Genomic DNA, 25,978 nt, shown 5'->3' with positions numbered 1-25,978 from the left:
GGTCTGAGAAGATGCTTTTTATGATTTCAATCTTCTTGAATTAGGGGAGACTTTGTTTGTGACCCAATATGTGGTCTATTTTTGAAGATGTCCCATGAGCACCTGAGATGAACGTATATTTTGTGGCTTTGGGGTGAAGTGTTCTGAAGATGTCAATTAAGTCCATATGATCTAGTGAGTCATTTAGGATTGCTGTTTCTTTGCTGAGTTTTTGTCTAGCGGATTTATCCAGTGATGTCAGTGGTGTATTAAAGTCCCCTACTATGATTGTATTGTTGTCGATCTCTCCTTTGATATCTTCCAGGAGTTTTTTTATGAATTTGGGTGCTCCTGCATTGGGTGCATATATGTTTATCAGGGTTATATCCTCTTGTTGTATTGATCCCTTTAGTATTATGAAGTGGCCTTCCTTATCTCTTGTTATGGCCTTCACTTTGAGGTCTATTTTGTCCGATATAAGTATTGCTATCCCAGCTTCTTTTTCATTTCCATTTGCCTAAAAGATATTTTTCCATCCCTTCACTTTCAGTCTGTGTGAGTCCCTTCTAATGAGGGGGGTCTCTTATAGACAGCAAATATATGGGTCATGTTTTTTTATCCATTCAGCCACTCGATGTCTTTTGATTGGACCATTTAGTCCATTTATGTTTAAAGTTATTATTGAAAGGTACTTGTTTGTAGTCATTTCTATTTTTTTTTTGTGGCTGTTTTCTTTCTGGGCTTTTTAGTTCTTCGTTTTACATCAGTCCCTTTAGCATTTCTTGCATTGCTGGCTTGGTGGTGATAAACTCCCTTAGCCTTTTTTTGTCTGTGAAGCTTCTTATTTCCCCTTCAAGTTTGAATGATAGCCTTGCTGGATAGAGTATTCTTGGATTCAGTCCTTTGCTTTGCATCACTTTGTAAATTTCTGTCCATTCTTTTCTGGCCTGATGTGTTTCTGTTGAGAAATCATTTGATAATATAATGGGAGATCCCTTGTATGTAACTTTCCGTCTCTCTCTTGCAGCCTGTAAGATTCTCTCTTTGTCCTGAACATTTGCCATGGTAATTATGATGTGTCTTGGTGTGGGTCTTTTCGGGTTCACCTTGTTTGGGACTCTCTGGGCTTGTGTGACTTTTTTCTTCCCCACCTCAGGGAAGTTTTCTGATATTATTTCTTCGAGTAGGTTTTCTAATCCGTGTTCATCTTTCTGTTGTTTTGGCACCCCTATTATTCATATGTTGTTTCGTTTCATGTTGTCCCAAAGCTCCCTTAGGATCTCTTCCTGTCTTTTAATTTTTTTCTCCAATTGCAGTACAGTTTGGGTGTGTTTTGCTTCCTTGTCTTCTAATTCACTAATTCGGTCCTCCGCTTCTCCTAGTCTACTGTTGATACTTTCAATGGTGTTTTTTATTGCAGCTATATCACTCTTCATTTCTTCTTCGGTATTACTTAATTTGTTGATTTTTTCATCTGTTTCTTCTAGCTTCTTCTATATGTTATTGATTTTTTCATCTGTTTCTTCTTGCTTCTTGCAGAGGTTTCGTTTTTTTCCTCCATCCAGTTTATGCACTCTAGGACCCTTATTCTGAATTCTTTTTCGGTCATGTTGCATGCCTCTGTATTGCTTAGCTGCTTTTCTGGAGAGTCCTCCTTCTCTTTCCTTTAGGGGTTTTTTTGTCGACCCATGTTTGATCTCACTGACATATCTAGACGTTGAGTCATTCAGTGGCTGCTCCCTGGGTGGCAGTGACTCCTTGGGCTGTGGTTGCTCTTCGGGCGGTTGCGGTAGCAGCTGCTCCTCAGTTGGCAGCAGCTCCTCTGGTGGGTGCTGTTCACAGCTGTGGTGTCTCTTCTGGCTGGTGGGAGGACGTTTCACGTACAGCTGCTGTTCCTCAGACAGAGGGTGTGGTGCTCAGGAGGCTGCTGTTTCTTGGATCTGCTGCGTTGATTTAAAGGCACAAAATACAACACAACAAGGCTCCATGTACCAGGCACTAAACACAAATATATTCACGATATTAATTACCCCAAATAAAGGTGACCACCTGAATTTAGAGAATTAGGGGATAAGGAAGAAAAAAGAGAAAAAGAGAAAAGAGAAAAAAGAAAGGAAAAGTAGGGACCAAAAAAAAGGAGTGCAAAAATGAAATTGGGAAAAAGAAGGGGGGAAAATAAAAGAGAGAAAAGAAAAGAAATAAAAGAGAGAATGAAGTGGAAGAGGGGAAGAGACTATTAATATGAGGAGAAAACTCCTATAGAACCGCCACTAATCCCAACAAATTCCAGCAACAGCTCCCTGGAGATGAATGCAAACTAGAAACAACCAATAATATCAAGAGAGGCAAGGGAAAACAGAAGCACAAAAATAACCGGGGGGATGGGTGGAGGGAGGGGAAAAACCAGCAGAAAAAAATAAAAAGAAAAAGCAAAACAGCCTCACAACAAGTCCTAAAACACACACACACACACACACACACAGACACACAGACACACACACACACACACAAACAAGCAACAACAACAAAAATACAATATACTCAACAATCAAGCAAACAGCAACAAAACAATAGAAAGATAAAAGAAGAAAAAAAGAAAAAAAATTTTGGATAGTGAAGAAAGATAAGGGGTATGTGTATAAAGATTTAGAGCAGTGGATTGGAAATAGGATATATAAGTAGGGTGAAATTTTGACAGGAGGTAAACAGAAGGAATAGGGAAAATCTAGAGCAGGAATAGGATAAGAGAAACAGGACAACAAAAGGGGAAAAGTGAGGGAGAGGGTTTTAGCATAGAGGTAAAATTGAGGTAGGGAAAATTGTTGCTAAAGGAACGATGAAAATAGAATGGAGAACACTAATCCCAAAATAAAATAAAGAGAAAATAAAATGGCACTTTAAAAATGGTAAAATGGTAGCAGTAATAATACTGGTTAAAAATAAGAATGTAGTAATTAAAAGGGTAAAATCAGGTAGTGGAAAAAGAAGAAAAAAAAATTGGTTTCTTAGTTAAAAGGTGAAAAAAGAAAAAAAAAATTGCAGTAGTGAAGGTCCTTCGGTTCTTCTACTCGTCAGTCTGGCTCGCCTTAGTCCTGCCAGGTATTCAGGAGAGTGTTGAATTTCCCTGCGATACCCTGTTCCTCTGTGTTGTAAACCACAGTTCTTATTTTAAAGCAGGCTGTATTTGTTTCTCAGACTGCCTTATTTTGTGTTTAGCAAAGAATCAGTTTGTGGCTCAGCCTCTGGGTGGCAGTGTTCTGGGGTTGGCCTCTGAGGCTGTATGGCTTCTATATCGCTGGGATTGAAAATCCCTCTATAGGCCAGATACTCTTAACTCCCAGGGACTGATCAGATTATTTTAATCCTTGATCTCGTTCACAGTGGAATCTGGGTGTGGCTGTGCTCCTTGCCTGGGGGCTAGGTAGGGGAGTCCCACCCTCCGGAGAGAATGGCTGCCCTGATCCTGGGCCCAGGGGTGTCTCAGCACTCAATTCGCTGCCACCTCTCCTGGCCCTCCCTCTCTCCTCAGTCGCTCCCCAGATTCCACTCATCTGCACCTTCTCCCTCTCTTCAGCACAGGTGAGTGTCTGTATCTGAGATGTCTTATGAACAGGATTCAGTGAAAATAAATAAGCAAATGCCGGCCGCGGAAACGGGGAAGGCTGACTTTCTTACAAGCTCTTCTACTACCGGCACTGCATGCTATGGTCAGCTCTTCAGGCTGCCCCCTTTAGGCTCAGTCCTCTGTGATCACAGAACCCAGCTCTCAAATCCCCCAGCGGTGCCAGGAATCCCACGGATCTCCTTTCCCCAGTCAGGGGCTGTGCCTGTCCCAAGGGACGCGGCTGTCTGCAGCGTTGTCTGCCTCTATCCCTCTGGGCTCAGAAGTCTGGCAAACTTTCCTGCCCAGATCCCTGGTTTTTTACCTTTCCAGGGGAGCTCTGCCCTTCCCGGCTGCAGACCGTCTCACCAGCTGAGTAGTTTTGCCAATTTGGGGTGGGTGTTATTAGTTTCAGCTGCTTACTCCATTTGCTCTGGGAGACGACCTCTGACGCGTCTGCCTATATCGCCGCCATCTTCCTTCTCCCATATATTCTTTTTGATAGACATTTCTGATTTCTTAGGATACATTCCTAGAAGTGGGATGACTGAATCAAATGGGATTCCATTTTTAACTATTTGAGGAATCTCCATATTGTTTTCCACATTGGCTGCACCAGCCTGCGTTCCCACCAGCAGTGTATTAAGGTTCCCTTTTCTCCACAACCTATCCAACACGTGTCGTTGGTTGATTTATTGATGATAGCCATTCTGACAGGTGTGAGGTGATATCTCATTGTCGTTTTGATTTGCATCTCTCTGATGATTAGTGACTTTTTATTTTTTTAATCTTTATTGTTCAGATTATTACAGATGTCCCTTTTTTTTTTTTTACCCCCATAGCTCCCCTCCACCCAGTTCCCACCCCACCCCAAGCCCTCGCCACCCCGCTGTCTGCGTACATAGGAACTGCATACATGCATATAAGATCTTTGTCCCATATCTTCCCGGACTCCCCATATCTTCCCCCCCCCAGAATTGTCAGTCCACTCCATTTCCATGCCCCTGATTCTATTACATTCACCAGTTTACTCTGTTCATCAGATTTTTTATTCATTTGATTTTTAGATTCACTTGTTGATAGATATGTATGTGTTGTCACTTTGTTGTTCATAATTTTTTATCTTTACCTTTTTCTTCTTCTTCCTCTTCTTAAAGAATACCTTTCAGCATTTCATATAATACTGGTTTGGTGGTGATGAACTCCTTTAACTTTTTCTTATCTGTGAAGCTCTTTATCTGACCTTCAATTCTGAATGATAGCTTTGCTGGGTAGAGTAATCTTGGTTGTAGGTTCTTGGTATTCATCACTTTGAATATTTCTTGCCACTCCCTTCTGGCCTGCATAATTTCTGTTGAGAAATCAGCTGACAAGCTTATGGGTACTTACTTGTAGGTGACTAACTGTTTTTCTCTTGCTGCTTTTAAGATTCTCTCTTTGTCTTTTGCCTTGGAATTTTAATTACGATGTGTCTTGGTGTGGTCCTCTTTGGATTCCTTTTGTTTCGGGTTCTCTGTGCTTCCTGGGCTGGTAAGTCTATTTCTTTCACCAGGTAGGGGAAGTTTTCTGTCATTATTTCTTCAAATAGGTTTTCAATATCTTGCTCTCTCTCTTCGCTGGCACCCCCATAATTCGGATGTTGGTATGCTTGAAGTTGTCGCAGAGGCTCCTTACACTATCTTCATATTTTTGGATTCTTTTTTCTTTTTGCTCTTCCAGTTAGGTGTTTTCTGCTTCCTTGTATTTCAAATCTTTGACTTGATTCTTGGGATCATCTACTCTACTGTTGAATCTCTGTGTATTATTCTTTATTTCAGTCAGTGTATGCTTAATTTCTGACTGGTCCTTTTCCATTTTTTTGACATTCTCACTAAGATCCTTGAAGGTCTCACTAGGTCCCTCAAAGTTCTCACTAAGTTTCTCGGAGGTTTCTAGAAGATTCTTGAGTAACCTTATAACTGGTTTTGAACTCTATATCCAGTAGTTTGCTTTCTTCCATTGCTTTCATTTGTGACATTTCTTTGTCTCCGCATTTTGGCTGCTTCCCTGTGTTTGTTTACCTCCAGATCAATTGGCTGTGAGGACCAGCTGTGTCTACAGTGGAAGAGCTGCTGTGCAGGAGACACCCTTATGGGGCAGGACTTGCTTCAGTGGGGCTTTGGTGCTCACTGAGTCTGCCCCTTTAGTGTTTCACTTATAGATGTGAAGAGTTGTAATCTGGTATCGTCTCACACTGACCACTGGGTACACTGGCTCCTGGATCTCCAAGGAGGTGCAAAGTCAGCCACTGCCTGGGGCCACCCAGCAGGAGCTACAGAGAGATCTACAGATTCCTCCTCTTTGTATGGGGTTTGGAAGTACCCAGTTGAGGCCCAACTGTGAAGCAAGGCAGGCTGCTGCAGTGCTGGCCTTTGCCTTCTTTAGATAGCGTTGGGCTCCCTGAACCAGCTGCAGTTTGACAGGTTTTAGGCTGAGAAAGGACAGGTCATTCATATGCAAAAGCTGCTGCATACAGCTTGGGTAAGGTTGTAAATTGGGTGGGCTGGTGTCTCAGGGAGTCTCCAGGGCAGAGCAAACAACAATGGCTGCCAGCCAGTCCTGCACTGGAGAGGTCTGACCACTGCTGCATGTACCTCTGTCTGGAAGAAAGCTGCCCCTGCATTCCTGCCCTGATGCCAGACAGTCCAGTTTCTCCCCGTATGTGTCTGGGTCCCCCAAAGTCTTGCCCAGCACTGGAGCTCAGAGCATGTGGGAGCTTGTATCTCCCTCCTAATTAAAAAGCAGCACACCCAGGTGCCAACCCCTTCCGCACCTCCGCACCTCCACGCCTCCGTACCTCCTACCAGTCTCAATGCTCTTTCTTCTTTATTTTTCTAGTTGTAGTTCTTCCACTCAGCCAGGTTCCCCGCGGTTGTGGATGATAGTTGTTATGTATTTTAGTTGTAATTTTGATATGGTTCTGGGAGGCAGCAAGTACAGGTATTTACCAATGCTGCCATCTTGGTTCTCCTCCAATGATTAGTGACTTTGAGCATTTTTTCATTTGTCTCTTGGCTTTTTGTATGTCCATTGTGGAGAAGTATCTATTTAGGTCCTTTGCCCAATTTTTAATTGAATTGTTTGCCTTTCTTTTGTTAAGTTGTATGAGTTCCCTATATATTTTGTAGATTAACCCTTTATCAGATGTATCATTGGCATATATGTCCTCCCATGTAGTGGGCTCTCTTATTATTTTGCTGATGGTTTCTTTTGCTGTGCAGAAGGGTTTTATTTTGATGTAGTCCCATTTGTTTATTTTCTCCTTGGTTTGCATTGTCCGAGGAGATGTATCAGTAAACATATTACTATGAGAGATGTCTGAGATTTTGGTGGTTATGGTTTCTTCTAGGATTTTTATGGTTTCACATCTTACATTTAAGACTTTTATCCACTTTGAGTTTATTTTTGTGTATGGTGTAAGTTGGTGGTCTATTTTCAATTTTTTGCATGTACCTGTGAATTTTCCCAACACTACTTATTGAAGAGACTGTCTCTGTTCAAATGTGTGCTCTTGCCTCCTTTGCCAAATATTAATTGAACTTAGTGGCTTGGGTCAGTTTCTGGGGTCTTGGCTTGGGTCAGTTTCTGGGGTCTCTGTTCTGTTCCATTGATCTACATGTCTGTTCTTGTGCCAGTACCAAGCTGGTTTGAGTACAGTGGCTTTGTAGTATAACTTGGATAGCTTCTATTGTGAATCCTCCAATTTTATTCTCCTTTCTCAAAATTGCTGCAGCTATTTGGGGGTTTTTTTGGTTCCATATAAAGTTTTGGATTTAGATGTGTGAAATATACCATTGCTATTTTAATAGGAAATGCATTGAATCTATAGATTGCTTTGGGTAGTATGGACATTTTACTGATGTTGATTCTACCAACCCATGAACATGGTATGCTCTTTCACTTCTTTATATCTTCCTCCATCTCTTTTTTCAATGTCCTGTAGTTTTCCAAGTACAGGTCTTTCACCTTCTTGGTTAAGTTTATTACTAAGTATCTTAAATTTTTGTTGCAATGGTAAATGGGATTTTTTTTTTAAGTTTCTCTTTCTAAGAGTTCACTATTGGTGTATAAAAATGCCATGGAGTTTTGGGTGTTAATTTTGTATTCTGCTATGTTTTCAAATTCATTTATTAAATCTAGTAGTTTTTTGGTAGAGTCTTCAGGGTTTCTATATATAATATCATGTCATCTGCAAATAGTGAGAGTTTTATTTCCTCCTTTCAAGTTTGGATGCCTTTTGTTTATTCTTCTTTTCTGATCATTATGGACAGGACTTGCAGAATTAAGTTGTACAAGAGTGGTCTTGTTCCTGTTCTGAGGGGAAATGGTTTTAATTTTTGCCCATTGAGTATGATGTTGGCTGTAGGTTTGTCATATATGGTCTTTATTATATTGACGCATGTTCCCTCTATTCCCACTTTGCTGAGAGTTTTTATCAAAAAAGGGTTTTGGAGTTTGTCGAATGCTTTTTTCTGCATCAATTGATATGATCATGTGATTTTTGTCTTGCAGTCTGCTCATGTGCTATATCACATTTATTGATTTGAGAATATTGTACCAGCCTTGCATTCCTGGAATAAATCCCACTTGGTCATGATGTATGATCTTTTTAATGTATTGCTAGATCCGATTTGGCAGAATTTTTTAAAGGATTTTAGCATCTATGTTCATCAGGGATATTGGCCTGTAGTTCTTTTTTTGTCGTGTCTTTATCTTGTTTTAGAATTAAGGTAATGCTGGTGTCATAGAAAGAGTCTGGAAGTGTTCTTCCTTCCTCTTGAATATTTGTGAATAGTCTGAGAAGTAGAGGTGTTAGTTCTTTGAATATTTGGTAAAACTATCCTTTCAAGCCATCTGGACCAGGGTTTTTGTTTGCTAGGAGTTTTTTTTTGTTTTGTTTTTGTTTTTATTGCTTCAATTTTATCAATAGTTATCAGCCTATTTGGGTATTCTGATTCTTCGTGATTGAGTTTGGTAAGTTTTCATTTTTTTAGGAATATGTGCATTTTTTCCAGGTTGTTCCATTTGTTGGAATAAAGTCATTTGTAGTATATATTTTTTTACAATCCTTTGTATTTCTGTGAGGTCAGTTTTTACTTCACCTCTTTTGTTTCTGATTTTGTTTATTTGGGTCCTCTCTCTTTGTTTCCTAGTGAGTCTGGCTAGAGGTTCATCAATCATGTTTATCCTCTTGAAGAACTTGGTTTTATTTATCTTTTGTATTGTTTTTTTTTAAATTTTTTAATTTTTTTCTCTATGTCATTTATTTCTGCTCTGGTCTTCATTATTTCCTTTCTTCTACTTGTTCTGGGCTTTTCTTGTTGTTGTATTTCTATTCTTTAAGTTGTAATGTTAGGTGACTTATTACCAATTTTTCTTGTCTTTTAGGTAGGCTGTAGTGCTATGAACTTCCCTCTCAGGAGTTTTCACTGAGAGCAGTCCTGGGTTTTTGATTATTGTATTTTCATTGTCATTTGTTTCCAGGATGTTTTTTATTTCTTCTTTAATCTCTTTGGTAATCCAATCATTGTTTAATAGCATGCTATTTAGCCTCCATGTATTTGATTGTTTTTTATTGTAGTTGATTTCTAATTTTGTGAATTAGAAATTGTGTTCTGAGAAGATGATTGATGTGATTTCAATCATCTTGAAATTGTAGAGACTTAGCCTGTGTCCTAATATGTGGTCTATCTTTGAAAATATCCAATGTGCACTTGAGAAAAGAAAATATTCCATAGTTTTAAGGCGAAATGTTCTGAAGATGTCAATTAAACCCATCTGATCTAATGAGTCGTTTAGAATTACTGTTTTTTTGCAGATTCTTTGTCTAGAGGATTTATCCAGTCGTGTCAATTGGGTATTAAAGTCCCCTAGTATGATTGCATTGCTGTTGATCTCTCCCTTGATATCTTCCAGAAGTTTCTTAGGTATTTGGGTGCTTTTGTATTGGGTGCATATATGTTTACCAGAGTAAAATCTTCTTGTTAAATTGATCCCTTTAGTATTATGAAGTGGTTTTCCTTATCTCTTGTTATGGCCTTCACTTTGAGATCTATTTTGCCAGATATAAGTATCGTTACCCCAGCTTTTTTTTCATTTCCATTTATCTGAAATTTTTTTTCCATCCTTTCACTTTCAGTCTGTATTTTGAGGTGGGACTAGGTAGGCTGCAAATACATGGGTCATATTTTCTTATCCATTCACCTATCCTATGTCTTTTGGTTGGAGCATTTAATGCATTTACTTTTAAGATTATTATTGATACGTACTTGTTTGTTGCCATTTTCATTCTTTATGCATGTGTTCTTTTTTCCCTTTCTATTGCTTCTTTTTACAGCAGTCCCTTTAGCATTTCTTGCATTGCTGCCTTGGTGGTAATAAAGTCTCTTAGCCTTTTTTTTTGTCTGCAAAGCTCCTGATTTCCACTTCAATTTTGAATGATAGCCTTACTGGATAGAGTATTCTTGTATTCAGTCCCTTGCTTTGCTTCACTTTGTATACTTCATTTCATGCTTTTCTGGCCTGATGTATTTCTGTTGAGGAATCAGTTGATTGTCTAATGGGAGATTCCTTGCAGGTAACTTTTTGTCACTCTCAGGCAGCCTTTGAGATTCTTACTATGTTGTTGACGTTTGCCAATTTAATTATGATGTGTCTTGGTGTTGGTCTTTTTGGATTCATCTTGTTTGGGAATCTGTGTGCTTCTTGGACTTGTGTGACTTTTCTTCCTAATGTCGGGGAAGCTTTCCATCATTATTTCTTTAAATAGGTTTTCTATTCCTTGCTCAGCTTCCTCTCTTTCTGGCCCCCCTATTATGTGGATGTTGTTTCATGCCATGTTGTCCCAAAGCTTTCTTATACTCTCCTGCTGCTTTTAAAATTCTTTTTCCAGTTTCTGTTTTGCTTGCGTGTTTTTCTTCTTTGCCTTCTAACTTGCTGATTCAGTCCTCAGCATCTTCTGGTCTACTGTTGAAACATTCCTTGGTATTTCTTATTGAAGTTATGTCATTCTTCATTTCATCTTGATTCTTACACATTTGGTAAATTTCTCATCCAGCTGTTTGAGAATCCTTGTAGCCATTACTCTGACAAATTCCCTGCCTCTATTTCATTTATTTCCTTTTTGGGTGATTCCTCCTTTTCTTTCATATGGGGGTTGTCTTTTTGTCTCCTCATTTTTGCGGTTCCTCTGTGATTGTTTCTATGTATTAGACCAGCTGTTATGCCACCCAGATTTTTTTAATTTGTCCTATGTAGTAGATGCTTTGTGGTACCCAGTGGTGCAGTCTCACAGGTCTTCTGGGCTGGGTATCCCATGGATGCCCCCAATTTGAGATATTTGGGTTCTCTTGATGTAGTTGGGTCTTGAATGTTATTGTTCTGTTTGTGGATGGAGTCTCCTCTCAGGGTATCTGGTTATGTGGCTCACTCTCTACCACGTCATGCCAACCATTGTGGAGGTACTGACCCAATAGCACAAAATACAAGACAACTAGACTGGACACAAAAGGAACAGAACACTAATGTACACCCCAGTAGGGGGTGTGTAAGAGGCAGCTGATGGATGTTTCTCTCTCATCAATGTTTCTAACTCTCTATCCCTCTCCCTTCCTCTCTGTAAAAAATCAATAGTATATATATATTTTTAAAAAGGTAAAAAGAAAGGAAAGAAAAAAACTAAAGTGGGGAAAGGAGAAGAAAAACAGGTTGAAAAAGGGATAAGTGAGGAAGAAAAAGATGGAAAATATTAAAATAAAATAACAATAAAACATGAAATAATACTAAAAAAATAAAATAAAAATAAAAACATAAAAAAGTGAATTATCGTTTGCTTCAGCCATGTTTTAATGCCCCATGGGGGCTGATTTAGGACTCCACTCTTCTGTTCTGTCTGCCAATTCTGGGCTTTCTGTAAGGTAATTAGGTTCTGACTACTGACAGGTTCTGTCTTTGGCTTTTAGCACTGTGATGAAACTCCAGGCCATCCACCAGTCCTCTCCTTATGTCTGTCTCCACAGGCCTTGGCTGCAGGCAGGCAGGACTAATCTTCTGGCTGTCAATCTTAATTACTCAAGCATCTGTTTCTGACAGGGCTTTAGGTGGGAGTGGTGCTTTTGCCTTCCAGCAATCAGATGGATTTTTTTTTCCCTGACCCAGAGCTACTCCTTCGCAAGTGGCCCAAAATATTACACTGGCCTTGGTTGGTCAGATATCCTTGAATGGAGATCAATGGGGTTGGCTGGAAACCTGGAGATTTTGTCAGTTTGGTTCCTAGAATAGTGGGGCAGACTGGCCCCTCTTCCCACCCAGTCACTGAGTGCTCTATGGGGCTATTCAGCACCCTTGTTTCCCTTGTATAGCTCAAAATGCTGTCAGAGTGTGGCAAGCTGTATTACCTGTCTTGAGGCTACTGGGAGGGGCTAGCTCTTCAGGAGAGAAATGGCTGCATACGTTTGGAAAGTTACAAATATCCCAATGCCAGAGTCCTGGGCACATCTCCCTGCCCTGCTTCCCTCCCCAGCCTTTCCTCAGGCACCTCAAGTCTGTGCCTCTCCCTGCATCTCAGTCTTGGGTGAGTGCTTGCAATTGAAAAGTCCTGTGTTCTTGGTTTAGCAAATAAAAGTAAAGACAACACAAAAGCAACCAACCACAAAACTGCAGGTCCCCCCCCCCCCCCACACACACACACAGTGCAGCTCAGTCCTCCTTTTGGAGCGTAGCCTTTCATGGCTATGGTCTTAGGTCTAGATTTCCCAGCCACAAACAGCCTTGTGGCTTTTACTTTTCACAAAGACTGTCTCCAAGGGATGCAGCCTTGGCACAATGCTGCTTCCTCCTCACCCTCTCGGCTAGGTCTCTGGTGTCCCTCTCCCGCCTAGATCCCAGTTCCTACCGTTCTCCAGGTGTCCTCTGCCCTTCCTTATTGTAAATTGTCTCCTCAGCTGTGTCTGATTTGTTATTCTGGGTAGATGTTTTCCGATTTAGTTGCTTTTCCAGTCTGGCCCTGGGACAAGGTGCAAGACACGTCTGTCTATTTGTCCACCATTTTCTTCTCTCTAGAATTTTCTTTTTTTATTTTTTTTTATTTTCACAGATTTACTCTGCTGTGCCCAGTTTTATATTATAGTGTATTCTGCTTGAAATTTTTAGGAATTAAAAATATATTTTAGGCTTGCCCTGGAGGTTGTGGCTCAGTTAGTTGGAGTATTGTCCTGTACACTGAAAGGTGGTGGGTTCAATTCCTATTTAGGGCACATACCCAAGTTGCAGGTTTGATCCCTGGTCAGGGAGTATATGGGAGGCAACCGATTGATGTTTTTCTCTCACACATCGATGTTTCTCTCTTTCTTTCTAAAAACCATTGGAAGACATCCATTATAGATGAATTCTGGACATTATGTTTGAAAAATTTTAGAAGCTCTAACCCAGTGGTTCTCAACCTTCTGGCCCTTTAAATACAGTTCCTCATGTTGTGACCCAACCATAAAATTATTTTCATTGCTACTTCATAACTGTAATGTTGCTACTGTTATGAATTGTAATGTAAATATCTGATAGGCAGGATGGTCTTAGGCGACCCCTGTGAAAGGGTCGTTCGACCGCCAAAGGGGTTGCGACCCAGAGGTTGAGAACTGCTGCTCTAAATGATCCTGTTTCTGAATAATTTGTTACCTTTAGAGATTATTTAATTTGCTTCTGGCAGACCTATAGAGTATGGGCTGATCACCTTAATCTATGCCAGAAAAACCTGTTTACTGTTTGTTCGTAATCCTGAGTATAGCCCTTCTGGGGGAAATCTTGGCAGATTATCAAGACTCTGCCTCTGTAGAGACACTTGAACTCCAATTTCTATTTCTGCAGCACTTTGAGACTGCCAGAATCAATACTTAGGTTCTTAGCCTTTTAGAAGTTATTTTGTGCTTACTTTCTTGACCATGGTAGATATTCAGCTTGAGTCAGTAAATGCCTTGGGGAAAATTCTATGTAGAATATTGGCTTAAATCAACATGTTGCTTTCAATCTAGGACCTTGGCTCTCTAGTTTTTGCTGCTTTGGTTGTTCATTAGTATCATCAGACAGTTTTTATTTTCATTAACATTTTTAGTTGTTTTCAGTGGATTAGTCATAATACCAGCTTCTCCATTATAGCCAGAAATAGAAACCTCTTTTCGCATCTTTTGTTATAGTATTTCTATATTTTAGAGCAAATAACATGTAAATTATGTTTCATAACTCTAATTCTCACATTAACAACACAGCATGTTAATATTAGTAATAGAGTTCAAAGATTCAGTGCTCATACCAATCCTTATAACTTAGTTTTCTTTTTCTTTCTTTCCACATCTCTCTTGCTCTTCTTTAGTTTATTCCTTATTGCATTCCTCAAGAAAGACTTATAGGTCCTAGTGAAATGTACATATAACTACTTTATTCAAATACACATCCTCACACACATTTAAACTTCAGAATAACAATACCAATATAGTTATCTACGGTATGTTTTAAAAAAAACAACAGTATGTTTACTGAAATTTTTAAATATTTTTATTGTATTTTTTACATTAACATAATACTATTTTACTTGTTGAAGTTCTTATTCTTGGTTGTTTATTTTTCCATATGGATTTTTCAAACAACAAGTTTAATTCTAGGGAAAATAAATCCATTTGTATTTTTTATTTGGATTACATTATTTTTATTTCGCCTCTCTTTTTGTATAATATGCATCTGTTGGAATTTACAGCAAGATGGCATTTCTGAGGGGCATTAAAGAAGCTAATCATTAGACTGACATATCCTATCTAATAATAGAGAAACATGGTAATTAACCATAACTTCGCTACCCTTCCTGTTGGCTAATCAGCGAGATATGCAAATTAACTGCCAGGCAAGATGGTGGCTGGCAGCCAGGCAACTGAAGCAAACAGGAGGCTTGCTTGCTCCAGTGACGGAGGAAGCCAAGGTTCTCCGCCTGCTGCTGCCCAGCTCTGAGCTGCTCTCTATAAGCAACTATGTTGCAAATATAGAAGCTAAACAAAACCAAGAAACCTGCTTTCAGTCATCCGGGATCTCAGAGCTGGAGTCGCAACAAAGTTTCAAATACATAAGGTAAACAAAGCCCAGAAACCTGCTTTCAGCAGCCCAGGTCTCAGAGCTGGAGCCTAGCCTCAGAGCTAAAGCTGGCTCTCAGCTCCAGTGACAGCCATAGAAGGTAAATAAATCCCAGAATAAAAAAAAAAGAAAAAAAGGAGAGGTTGGGAGCTTCAGTCACCTGCCAGCCTGAAAACAGCCCTCAGCCCCTCACCCAGACTGGCCAGGCACCCCAGTAGGGACCCCCACCCTGAAGGGGGTGTGACCAGCTGCAAACAGCCATCATCCCCTCACCCAGGCTGGCCAGGCACCCAAGCGGGACCCCCACCCTGAAGGGGGTATGACCAGCTGCAAACAGCCATCATCCCTTCATCCAGGCTGGCCAGGCACCCAAGCGGGACCCCCACCCTGATCCAGGACACCCTTCAGGGCAAACCAGCCGGCCCCCACCCGTGCACCAGGCCTCTATCCTATATAGTAAAAGGGTAATATGCCTCCCAGCACCGGGATCAGCGGAGCCGCGAGGCCTCCTGGCACTGGGGTCAGTGGAGCCGCAATGGCTCCCGGCCTGGGATCAGCGGAGTCTCCCAGCACCGGGATCAGCAGAGCAGCGAGGCCTCCCAGCACCGGGATCAGCGGAGCAGCGAGGCCTCCCAACACCGGGATCAGAGGAGCTGCGAGGCCTCGTGGCACTGGGATCAGCTGAGCAGCAAAACCTCACTGCCCCGGTGTGAAGCGGAGCTGCGAGGCCTCCCAGCACTGGGATCAGCGGAGCCGTGAGGCCTCCTGGCCCCTGGTGCAGCATGACAGGGGACAGTGCCCAAACCCCCTGATCACCCTGCAGCTCTGTGTGTGACAGGGGGCGGGGCCACAACCTCCCTATCTACCCTGCTCTGTTCATGACAGGGGAAGGCACAACAACCCCCTGATCGGCCCTGCTCTGTGCCTGATAGGGGGGAGCTCCCCAACACCCTGATCGGCCTTGCTCTGTGTGTGACAGGGTGCTGTGCCCCAACCCCCCCATGGGCCCTGCTCTGTGTGTGATGGGGTGGAGCTGCAACCTCCCCATCGGCCCTGCCCTGAGTGTGACAGGGGGGAGTGCCCCAACCCGCTGATCGGCCCTGCTCTGTGGGTGACAGGGTATGGAGCCCCAACCCCCCTGATGGGCCCTGCTCTGTGTGTGACAGGGGGCAGCGCCCAACCCCCTGATCCACCCTGCTCTGTGCATGACAGGGGCTGGCGCCGCAACCTCCCCATCAACCCTGCCTTGAGTGTGACAGGGGGTGGTGCCCCAACCCCTAATTGACCCTACCTTGAGCATGACTGAGGGTGGCATCACAACCTTCTGATCTGCCCTGCTCTGTGCATTACAGGGGGCAGTGCCCCAACTCCCCAATCGGCCCTGCTCTGAGCCCGACCAAGGGCTGCGGGGCAGGCACCTAGGGATTGCGCCTGCCCTCTGCCACCCGGGAGCGGGCCTAAGCCAGCAGGTTGTTATCTCCCGAGGGGTCCCAGACTGTGAGAGAGCACAAGTGGGGCTGAGGGATACCGCGCCCCCCCCCCACCAGTGCACAAATTTTTGTGCACCGGGCCTCTAGTTATTCTAATAAAAGACTCATTCTAATTCTAGAGGAAAATAAGTGTTACTCTTCTTCTTCTTGAGTAGACTTTTCCACTGAGATACAGAATCCTAGAGTATTGATTTAATAAGCCAGCTTATTATGGCCACCCTCATGCATTTGGGATTTCTCAGAGAGGAACCACTTAATGTTTCCTATGAAAGTTGCTTAACCCAAAGCAGGGACAGCACTTCCTGGAGGGAGTTTGGGGAGGTGCCCCAAAATGCTGCAGCATAGGTGGAGTTGTATCTTAATCTCTTTGGTTGTCCTGCTGAGATGTCCTCCAGACCTTCTGTAGTATGGAGGCAACTGGTGTTACCCTAATAAATAGGGATTTGGCAGTCATGAAAGCTGACCTAGATTTAGGGGTATCAGCTACTAAAGCTTATCAATGGTAGCTGTATATATTTGTGACTGGAAAACCCCAAAGAAAAATATCTCCCTAAACTTTTAAAACACATACTTAAAAAGCCAACTATTCAAATGTACTTATAATATGGTGTTTAACCCTGCCAATGTTGCTCAGTGGTTAAGCATCAACCTATGAACCAGGAGGTCACGGTTCAATTCCCAGTAGGGGCACATGCCCAGGTTGCAGGCTTGATCCATAACAGGGGGCATACAGAAGGCAGCCCTCACCACCCCATTGTGTATGTCCACGAGTTTGCATACAAGTTCATTGATTGATCTCTTCCCACCCATCCTCCCCTGCCTTCCCTCTGAGCTTCCAATAGTCTGTTGTTCATGCTTCTATGTCTCTGGGTCTATTTTTTTAATATATTTTTGTTGATTCCAGAGAGGAAGAGAGAAGGAGAGAGAGAGAGAAACATCAATGATGAGAGAGAATCATTGATCAGCTGCTTCCTGCATGCTCCACACTGGGGATTGAGCACACACCCAGGCATGTTGCCTTGATCGGAATCAAACCCGGGACCCTGTTGCCAACGCTCTATCCATTGAGCCAAATCAGATAGGGCTGGGTCCATTTTTGTTCATCAATTTATTTGGTTCATTAGATTCCACATATGAGTTAGATCATGTGATACTTATCTTTCTCTGACTGACTTATTTCACTTAGCATAATACTATTCAAGTCCATCCATGCTGTTGCAAATGGTTCTTTCTTTTTTACTGCTGCATAGTATTCCATTGTGTAAATGTACTACTGTTTTTTTATCCACTCATCTGCTGATGGGCACTTGGGCAGTTTCCAGATCTTAGCTATTGTAAATTGTGCTGCTATGAGCACAGGGGTGCATATATTCTTTCTAACTGGTGTTTCTTTTTTTTTTTTAATTAAATCTTTATTGTTCAGATTATTACATTTGTTCCTTTTTTTTCCCCCCATAACTCCCCTCCTCCCAGTTCCCGCCCCACCCTCCGCCCTCACTCCCCACCCACTGTCCTCATCCATAGGTGCATGATTTTTGTCCAGTCTCTTCCCACATCTCCCACACCCTTTCCCCCCCCCCACGAATAATCGGTCCATTCCCTTTCTATGTCCCTGATTCTATTATAATCAACAGTTCATTCTGTTCATCAGATTATTTATTCACTTGATTCTTAGATTCACTTGTTGATAGATGCATATTTGTTATTCATAATTTGTATCTTTACCTTTTTCTTCCTCTTCCTCTTCTTAAAGGATACCTTTCAGCATTTCATATACTCCTGGTTTGGTGGTGATGAACTCCTTTAGCTTTTCCTTATCTGTGAAGCTCTTTATCTGACCTTCAATTCTGAATGATAGCTTTGCTGGATAAAGTAATCTTGGTTGTAGGTTCTTGGTATTCATCACTTTGAATATTTCTTGCCACTCCCTTCTGGCCTGCAAAGTTTCTGTTGAGAAATCAGCTGACAGTCGTATGGGTATTCCCTTGTAGGTAACTGAGTTTCTTTCTCTTGCTGTTTTTAAGATTCTCTCTTTATCTTTTGCTCTTGGCATTTTAATTATGATGTGTCTTGGTGTGGTCCTCTTTGGATTCCTTTTGTTTGGAGTTCTCCGCGCTTCTTGGACCTGTAAGTCCATTTCTTTCACCAGGTGGGGGAAGTTTTCTGTCATTATTTCTTCAAATAGGTTTTCAATATCTTGCTCTCTCTCATCTTCTGGCACCCCTATAATTCTGATGTTGGTACGCTTGAAGCTGTCCCAGAGGCTCCTTACACTATCCTCGCATTTTTGGATTCTTTTTTCATTTTGCTTTTCCGGTTGGATGTTTTTTGCTTCCTCGCATTTCAAATCATTGACTTGATTCTTGCGCTCCTCTGGTCTGCTGTCGGGCGTCTGTATAATATTCGTTATTTCAGTCTGTGTATGCTTAATTTCTAGTTGGTTCCCCAATATAAGATCGAGGGTCTTATTAGTTTTCGTGTAGATCTCATTAAGTTTATCGGCAGCTTCTAAACAGTTCTTGAGAGACCTTAAAAGTGTGGTTCTGAACTCTATATCTTCCATTGACAATTTTGTCCTGTTTCTTTGTCTCTGCATTTTGTTATGCTTCCTTGGTGCACCCCCTAGTGGTCTTTGTTCGCAGTCTTATAGTTAAATCTTGATTGTTGTAGCTAATTCCAGGGAGGGTTTGACCTCCAGGCCAAGTGGCTATGAGAATCAGCTGTGTCAGCAGTGAGAGAACTTCTGTCCTCTAGGGAGGTGCTAATCTAGCCTTTGCCTGAGGCTATCCGGCAAATGCCTCTGTGCAGGGCTTGGGCGGGGCGGGTCGCACAGGATCAACAGGGTGGGCTGGAGAGAGCAGTTATGGCAGCTCTCAGTCCTGTCCCCAGGGGCTCTGCCTCTCTGAGTCCCAGCACCCGCTGCAAAGCTCGGAGAGAAAGCTGCACTCGCTCTGACCGAAGCCAGACAGTCCCGCTTCTCCCGTTTGAGTCTGGGTCCCTAAAGACTCACCCGGATCTGGTGCTCAGAGTCTGCGACTCCCTCCTGATTGAAAACAACAACCGCGCCCTCCACCGCCAGCCCGCTCCGCGCACTCCGCACCTCAGAATTTGACTTCACCACTGCCCCTCCTCTGAGTGTCCGTGTGCGTTTCTCTTTCCTCCTAGTTGTAGGACTTCCACTCAGCCAGCGTTCCTGTGGTTCTGGGTGATGTCCCTTCCGTTTTTTGGTTTCACTTTTGAAGTAGTTGTTCAAAGCAACAAACTCTGGCGTTAACCTATGCCGCCATCTTGGTTCTCCCTGGTGTTTCAAGTTTCTTAAGATATATTACTAGAAGTGGGGCTTTCAGGTATCTAGAGATTTTTTTGGTTAACATTCAATGCAAAAGTAGTATATGGTTGAATTTTAAGGGATTCCCCATATGTATACTATCATTTTATCTGAAGTAATAAGTAAACTATTATCTTTAAAGTGCCTGAATCACAAAATAAATAAATGAATGAATGAATAAATAAATACTTTTAACAAATCAGGTGATTCTTATCCACACTTAAACCAGGTCTTCGCTGATTTAACTTCTTTCTCCAATCATTAGGTTCACTTCCTTTCCTGGGCTTCCCTTATTCTTTTTTCTTTGCCCCCTTTTTAATGTTTGAGAATACAGCCTGTTTCATAATATAATTAATACTCCATAATACAAATTAGCTTAATAGTGCTATGAAATAGGGAATGATATCAATATAGTGTTGAAATTAGTTGGTTTACAGGCAATATTCTTAGTTGAATGGAGCCAGAATATTAGTATATTTATAACATTTAGAAGGAAAGGCAAAAGACTTCATTTTGATGTGTTGTTTGAGCCCTTCCACCCCTATATTAAGAAAATTAATAATAAATGCTTACATTCAGGGCTCCCTCCTCAGAGACATATACAATCAACTTGCATAGCTTCTAGCTAGGCACCTTGCACTTCACCCGATTCCCACCTTAATGTTAGCCTCACTGGCCTGGGACTTCATTTCATGTGCAGCATTTCAGCACCTGAAATCCAGCATTTCCGCTTTATTTTTATGCATTTAAAATTTTTTATTGATTTCAGAGGGAGATAGAAACATCAATGGTGAGAGAGAATCATTAATCAGCTGCTTCCTGCACGCCCCCTACTGGGAATTGAGCCCGCAGCCCAGGCATGTGTCCTGACTGGGAATCGAACTATGACCTCCTGGTTCATAAGTCAATGCTCAACCACTGAGCCATGCCAGTGGGGCTATTTTTATGCATTTTAATACCCACGAAATGGCCTTCAGCCATACTGAGTAGCTTTTGGGGACCTTGAGGTCCCTATTATATTACTAGTAGTTAGTGCTCTGCTAATACAGTTGCATAGACTTGAGTGTTCTTCTCCAGCCCTACTTTCTTCATAAACCCTAGCTTTGGTGTGTAATTTTGCAGGAGTTAGTTTTTTTAGGTACACGTGTAGTATTGTAGCACAAATGCCTATGTTCTAGAGATGTCTAATTCATTCACTTGTAATAGGCATTATTTTAGGTCCCCTTTATTTCTCTGTAAACGTTTTCTTCCTGCTGGAACAGAAAAACAGCATGTGTTTGCTTTCTTCTTTTCTTTCAGATTTGAAATCCAGATACAGGACTAATACTTTATCTTCAGAAAAGGATATTTGTGAAATATATTCATTCCAATTGGAAGTAATGGAAAAAATTAAAAGCTATTGCCTTCAGGACTCCATTTTTAGAAATGATTGGGAATGCAAAAGTAAAATTGAGGGGCAAATGGAACCACAAGAAGGATGTTTGGGGCAAGTGGAAATTACTTCTGAAAAAATGACCACATACAAAAAGCATAATTTTCTCGCTGAATATCAGAGAGTTCATAATAGGGAAAAGTTATATGAATGCAAGGAATGTAGGAAGACCTTTATTCGTCGCTCAACACTTAGTCAACACCTGAGAATTCATACTGGTGAGAAACCTTATAAATGTAAGGAATGTGGGCAGGCTTTTAGACAACGTGCACACCTTATTCGACATCACAAACTTCATACTGGTGAGAAACCCTATCAGTGTAAGGAATGTGGGAAGGCCTTTACAGTGCTCCAAGAACTTACTCAACATCAGAGACTCCATACTGGTGAAAAGCCCTATGAATGTAAAGAATGTGGAAAGGCCTTTAGAGTACATCAGCAACTTGCTCGACATCAGAGAATTCACACTGGTGAGAAACCCTATGAATGTAAGGCGTGTGGGAAGACCTTTAGGCAGTGTACACACCTTACTCGACATCAGAGACTTCATATTGCTGAGAAGCTCTATGAATGTAAGCAATGTGGGAAAGCCTTCGTGTGTAGTCCAGACCTTCGAGTACATCAGAAAATTCATTTTGGTGAGAAGCCTTATGAATGTAAGGAATGTGGAAAGACTTTTAGAATATGCCAACAACTTACTGTCCATCAGAGTATTCATACTGGTGAGAAACCCTATGAATGTAAGGAATGTGGGAAGACTTTTAGATTAAGACAACAACTTGTTCGCCACCAGAGAATTCATACTCATGAGAAACCCTATGAATGTATGGAATGTTGGAAGACCTTTAGTAGTTACTCACAACTTATTTCACACCAGAGCATTCATATTGGTGAGAGACCTTATGAATGTGAAGAATGTGGGAAGGCCTTTAGACTGCTTTCTCAACTTACTCAACATCAGAGTATTCATACTGGTGAGAAACCCTATGAATGTAAGGAATGTAGAAAACCCTTTAGACTGCTCTCACAACTTACTCAACATCAGAGTATTCATACTGGTGAGAAACCTTATGAATGTAAGGAGTGTGGTAAGGCTTTTAGACTTTATTCATTTCTTACTCAACATCAGAGAATTCATACAGGTGAGAAACCCTACAAATGTAAGGAATGTAAGAAGGCCTTTAGACAGCATTCACACCTTACTCAACATCAGAAAATTCATAATGAAATTTAGCCTTGATGTGTACATTATGTTACAGAATATCACAAAATTCATTTTGAGAATTTTTTTCATGCTCACATCAAAGCATAAGAAATTTTATATGATGGGAAAAATTTTGCTTTAAAAGCCTTCCTTCACCATTCAAACATTTCCTCTGGCAAATGTATGTCAGAGAATAATACAATTAATATAAGAAAAGCTTTAGCTTTCTTTATCATTGTCTCTATCTCACCACTTTATTACCACTTTGTTACTGGACAAGGTACTTAAACTTCTGTGACTCATCTTGTTCACTTGTAAAATGGTGATAATATGTATATTATTTATTGCTGTATAATAAATTACCACAACTTAATTAATAGCTTAAAATAATACATATATATTATTTCACAATTTCTATGGATTGGGAGTCTGGGTGTAACTTAGTTGGGTCCTCTGCTTCAGAATTTCTCATGAGGCTAAAATCAAGATTTTAGCTAAGGCTGGGTCTGATCTGAAGGCTCAACTGGGAAAGGGATCCGCTTCCAAACTCATATGGTTGTTGGCTGAATTTATTTTCTTGAGGGCTACTGCACTGAGGTCCTAAGTTTCTGACTGTTGGCAAAAGGCTGACCTCAGTTCTTTGCCACATAGGCCTCTTTAACATGGCTGCTTCATCAACAAATAGTCTGCTAGAATCATAACATTTATAATCTTGTGTAGTCTAATCACTGAAGGAATATTTCATCACTTTATGTCTTCTACTGGCTAGAAGCAAATTTCTAAGTTGCCTACACTCAAGGGAAGAGGATTCCATAAGAGTGTGAAGACCAGGAGGTAGGGACCATTGGGGCCAGTTTAGAGTCAGCCTGTGTACACTGTAATAGAATTGTAAGGATTAAGTAGTTAATATTTGGAAAAATAGCAGCCACATAGCATGTTTTCTGTACATATCTGTAATTGTTATCATTAGTATTAGTGAATTCATATGAAAGGAATTTCCTATAGAAGTAAAAAATTGAGAAATGCTTCCTATTACTGTTCAGCACTTATTTAATTTATTCTGGATAAAACCTAGGATGTTATATTGGATGTGAAAAGTTCATCATTTAAGCTGCATCAGAAATTTCATGCTGAAAAGAAAGCCCTAAAATTTTCATGAATATGACATTGTTAAGAGTACAACTATTGCCCTGACCGGTTTGGCCTGCGGACTGAAGGGTCCCAGGTTCGATTCCAGTCAAGGGCATGTACCTTGGTTGCGGGCACATCCCCAGTAGGGGGCATGCAGAAGGAAGCTGATTGATGTTTCTCTCTCATCAATGTTTCTGACTATCCCTCTCCCTTCCCCTCTGTAAAGCATCAATAAAATATATTTTTTAAAAAGAGTACAACTATTGAAGATTCAAAGAGAAACATGAAATTATTTCCCCATAATAAATTCCTGAAAGTAAAGATTTATTATCTCTATTGTCTAAGCACTATTCAAAATTAATTAGAAACTATCAAAAAGATGTCAAAAAGGAAATAAATCATTTGTAAATTTAATATTGTATGTGCATATTCATGCATGTGTGTTTGTGTGTATAAAAACTTGTATAAAAGAAAACATTTTTTTTTACAGTCAATAACTTTTGGTGCTCAAATTGTCCCATCTTCAACCAGTGGAAGTTGGGTCTTTTGAAATGACCCCCCTAGTAGTTAGTTTACTTGGTTATAGCTATACAATTCGTCAGCTATGGATGGTGCCTAGGCACTGACTCATCCTAAAAATTGGCAAGGGTTAAATAATTTATTTTGTTTTTCCCTTTTGAACCAAGTTTCACAGCCATCAAAAACTCATCAAATTGATTTTTAAATCTAGTAAATACAGAGAGATTCATAAGATTAGAAAAATCACCACTCTCTAGTTTCCTAATGGATAGTGGATCCAGAAGATAATTGGTAAATATTACAACTATTAAGTGAAAGATTTTATAAGTGAGAATGCTAGAATGGATTTGTCAAGCTGACCACCTCTGAATCTGTTCATCAATTTTAGCCTCTATAAAAGTGGGACTATCAGACTATTCACCTCCTGAAGGAATGCAATAGGAAGTATGCACCACTACTTATAAAACCTTATTTCCAACATCATGAACTGAAGGAATTAAACCTTTACGTCAAATTATTTTAAACCAAGAATTTGTGGAATAGATGAATAAAATAAATGGCAACATAACCAAGCAGCCAAACAGATTCAGAATGTGTAAAATTCTACAAACAACCTGCTTTCTTCAACTAATGAGTGACATGAAAAAGAAAGGAAGGACAACTGCTAGATTAAAAGACACAAGAGATGTATCAACTAAATTTAGTGTGTGGGCATTACTTGGACCTACTTTGAACAAAATGTAAAAAGATTTTGGAGACTGGGGGAAATGTGGACATGCACCGAGTTAATTAGATGATATTTAGAAATAATTTTGTTAAGGATGATCATGTCAATGTGGTTTTTAAGAAATATTAGTGCTCCTGTGTGTAGAGATACCTGTTTATATGTTTATGAAATTACTAGAGGCCCGGTGCATAAAAATTCATGTACACGGGGGGGCGGGGGTCCCTCAGCCCAGCCTGCACCCTCTCACAGTCTGGGACCCTTGGGGGATGCCCACCTGCTTGCTTAGGTCTGCTCCCCAAGAACAGATGATCTAAAAGAAATAATCATAACCTTGGGTAAGGATTTTTTAAAAAGGTAATGTTTGCATGAAAATTCACTGCTGGCGGGGTGAGGGGACTGGGGGACTCCGGCAGCAGGTGTGCGGAGTGGCCGGACCCGCCTGGAGGTGGGCCCGGCCACACTGTGCACCTGAAGGTCCCCCCTGCTACCCCACCACCACCCCCCTGCTACCCCCCCAGCGGACTGAGGAGACTGGGCACCACCATATTGTGGTTGTGGGTGCCACCATCTTTGTGAGGGCATGATGGTCAATTAGCATATTACCTCTTTATTACATAGGATAAGATATCCAGATTTACATTAAAATACTCCAACAATAGAAAAAGAATGAAAGAGAACTGGAAAGTAGGTTGACAAAATGTTGATAATTAATTAAGTGGAGTGGTTTGTATATGGGGGTTCATAATAATATTTCTACTGTTCGTTTTTAAAGGTTTTAATAAAAATAATATCAAAACTGAAATTATAGACTACTTAGAAATTATTGTTAATGAGATGCCTGTATATGTAAACATGTCAGATATCACCAAAGTTCTATTCAGGAAGAAATGAAAATCCTTTAATAAGTTAAGGAAACTGGACACAGTTTTGATCTTTTTCACTTATCCACAGCAGTCAAATCTGGATCTGTCACATCCATAAATGTGATTAAGGAATGAAAAAGCATTTATGTCAAGACATCAGAAACAGAAGAAAACAAAACCAACACCAGAGAAGTAAAGTACCTTTAAAAAATAGAAATTAAGAAACTAGACAATATAGTAGACTTAATTGAATGTTTTTTAAAGTCTTTTTCAATTACAGTTGACATTCAATATTATATTAGTTTCAGGTGTACAACATAGTGGTTAGACATTTATATAAATTAAGAAGTGATCCCTCAATAAGGCGTAGTTCCCACCTGACATCACACATAATTATTACAATATTAGAAGCCTGGTGCACAAAATTCATGCACTGGAGGAGGATTGTCCCTCAGCCCAGCCTGCACCCTCTCTAATCTGGGACCCCTCGGGGGACATCCCTCTCACAATCCGGGACTGCTGGTTCCTAACCACTAGCCTGCCTGCCTGCCTG

General features: G+C 40.9%; 1 protein-coding gene across 2 annotated transcripts in view; it reads left to right on the top strand.

Moving 5' to 3' along the window:
* Positions 1–25,398, top strand: part of ZFP14 (ZFP14 zinc finger protein) — a 47,938-nt gene extending 22,540 nt beyond the window's left edge. For both annotated transcript variants that reach the window (XM_059666914.1, XM_059666912.1), the window contains exon 5: positions 20,849–25,398. In XM_059666914.1, the coding sequence (XP_059522897.1) occupies positions 20,849–22,215 (1,367 nt within the window). In that variant the 3' untranslated portion in view covers positions 22,216–25,398. The remainder of the gene's footprint in view (positions 1–20,848) is intronic.
* The last annotated feature ends 580 nt before the right edge of the window (positions 25,399–25,978 follow it).

The sequence above is a fragment of the Myotis daubentonii genome, chromosome 15 (assembly GCF_963259705.1).
Source record: "Myotis daubentonii chromosome 15, mMyoDau2.1, whole genome shotgun sequence".
Classification (NCBI taxonomy): domain Eukaryota; kingdom Metazoa; phylum Chordata; class Mammalia; order Chiroptera; family Vespertilionidae; genus Myotis; species Myotis daubentonii.
This window is presented reverse-complemented; position numbering and strand designations above follow the sequence as displayed.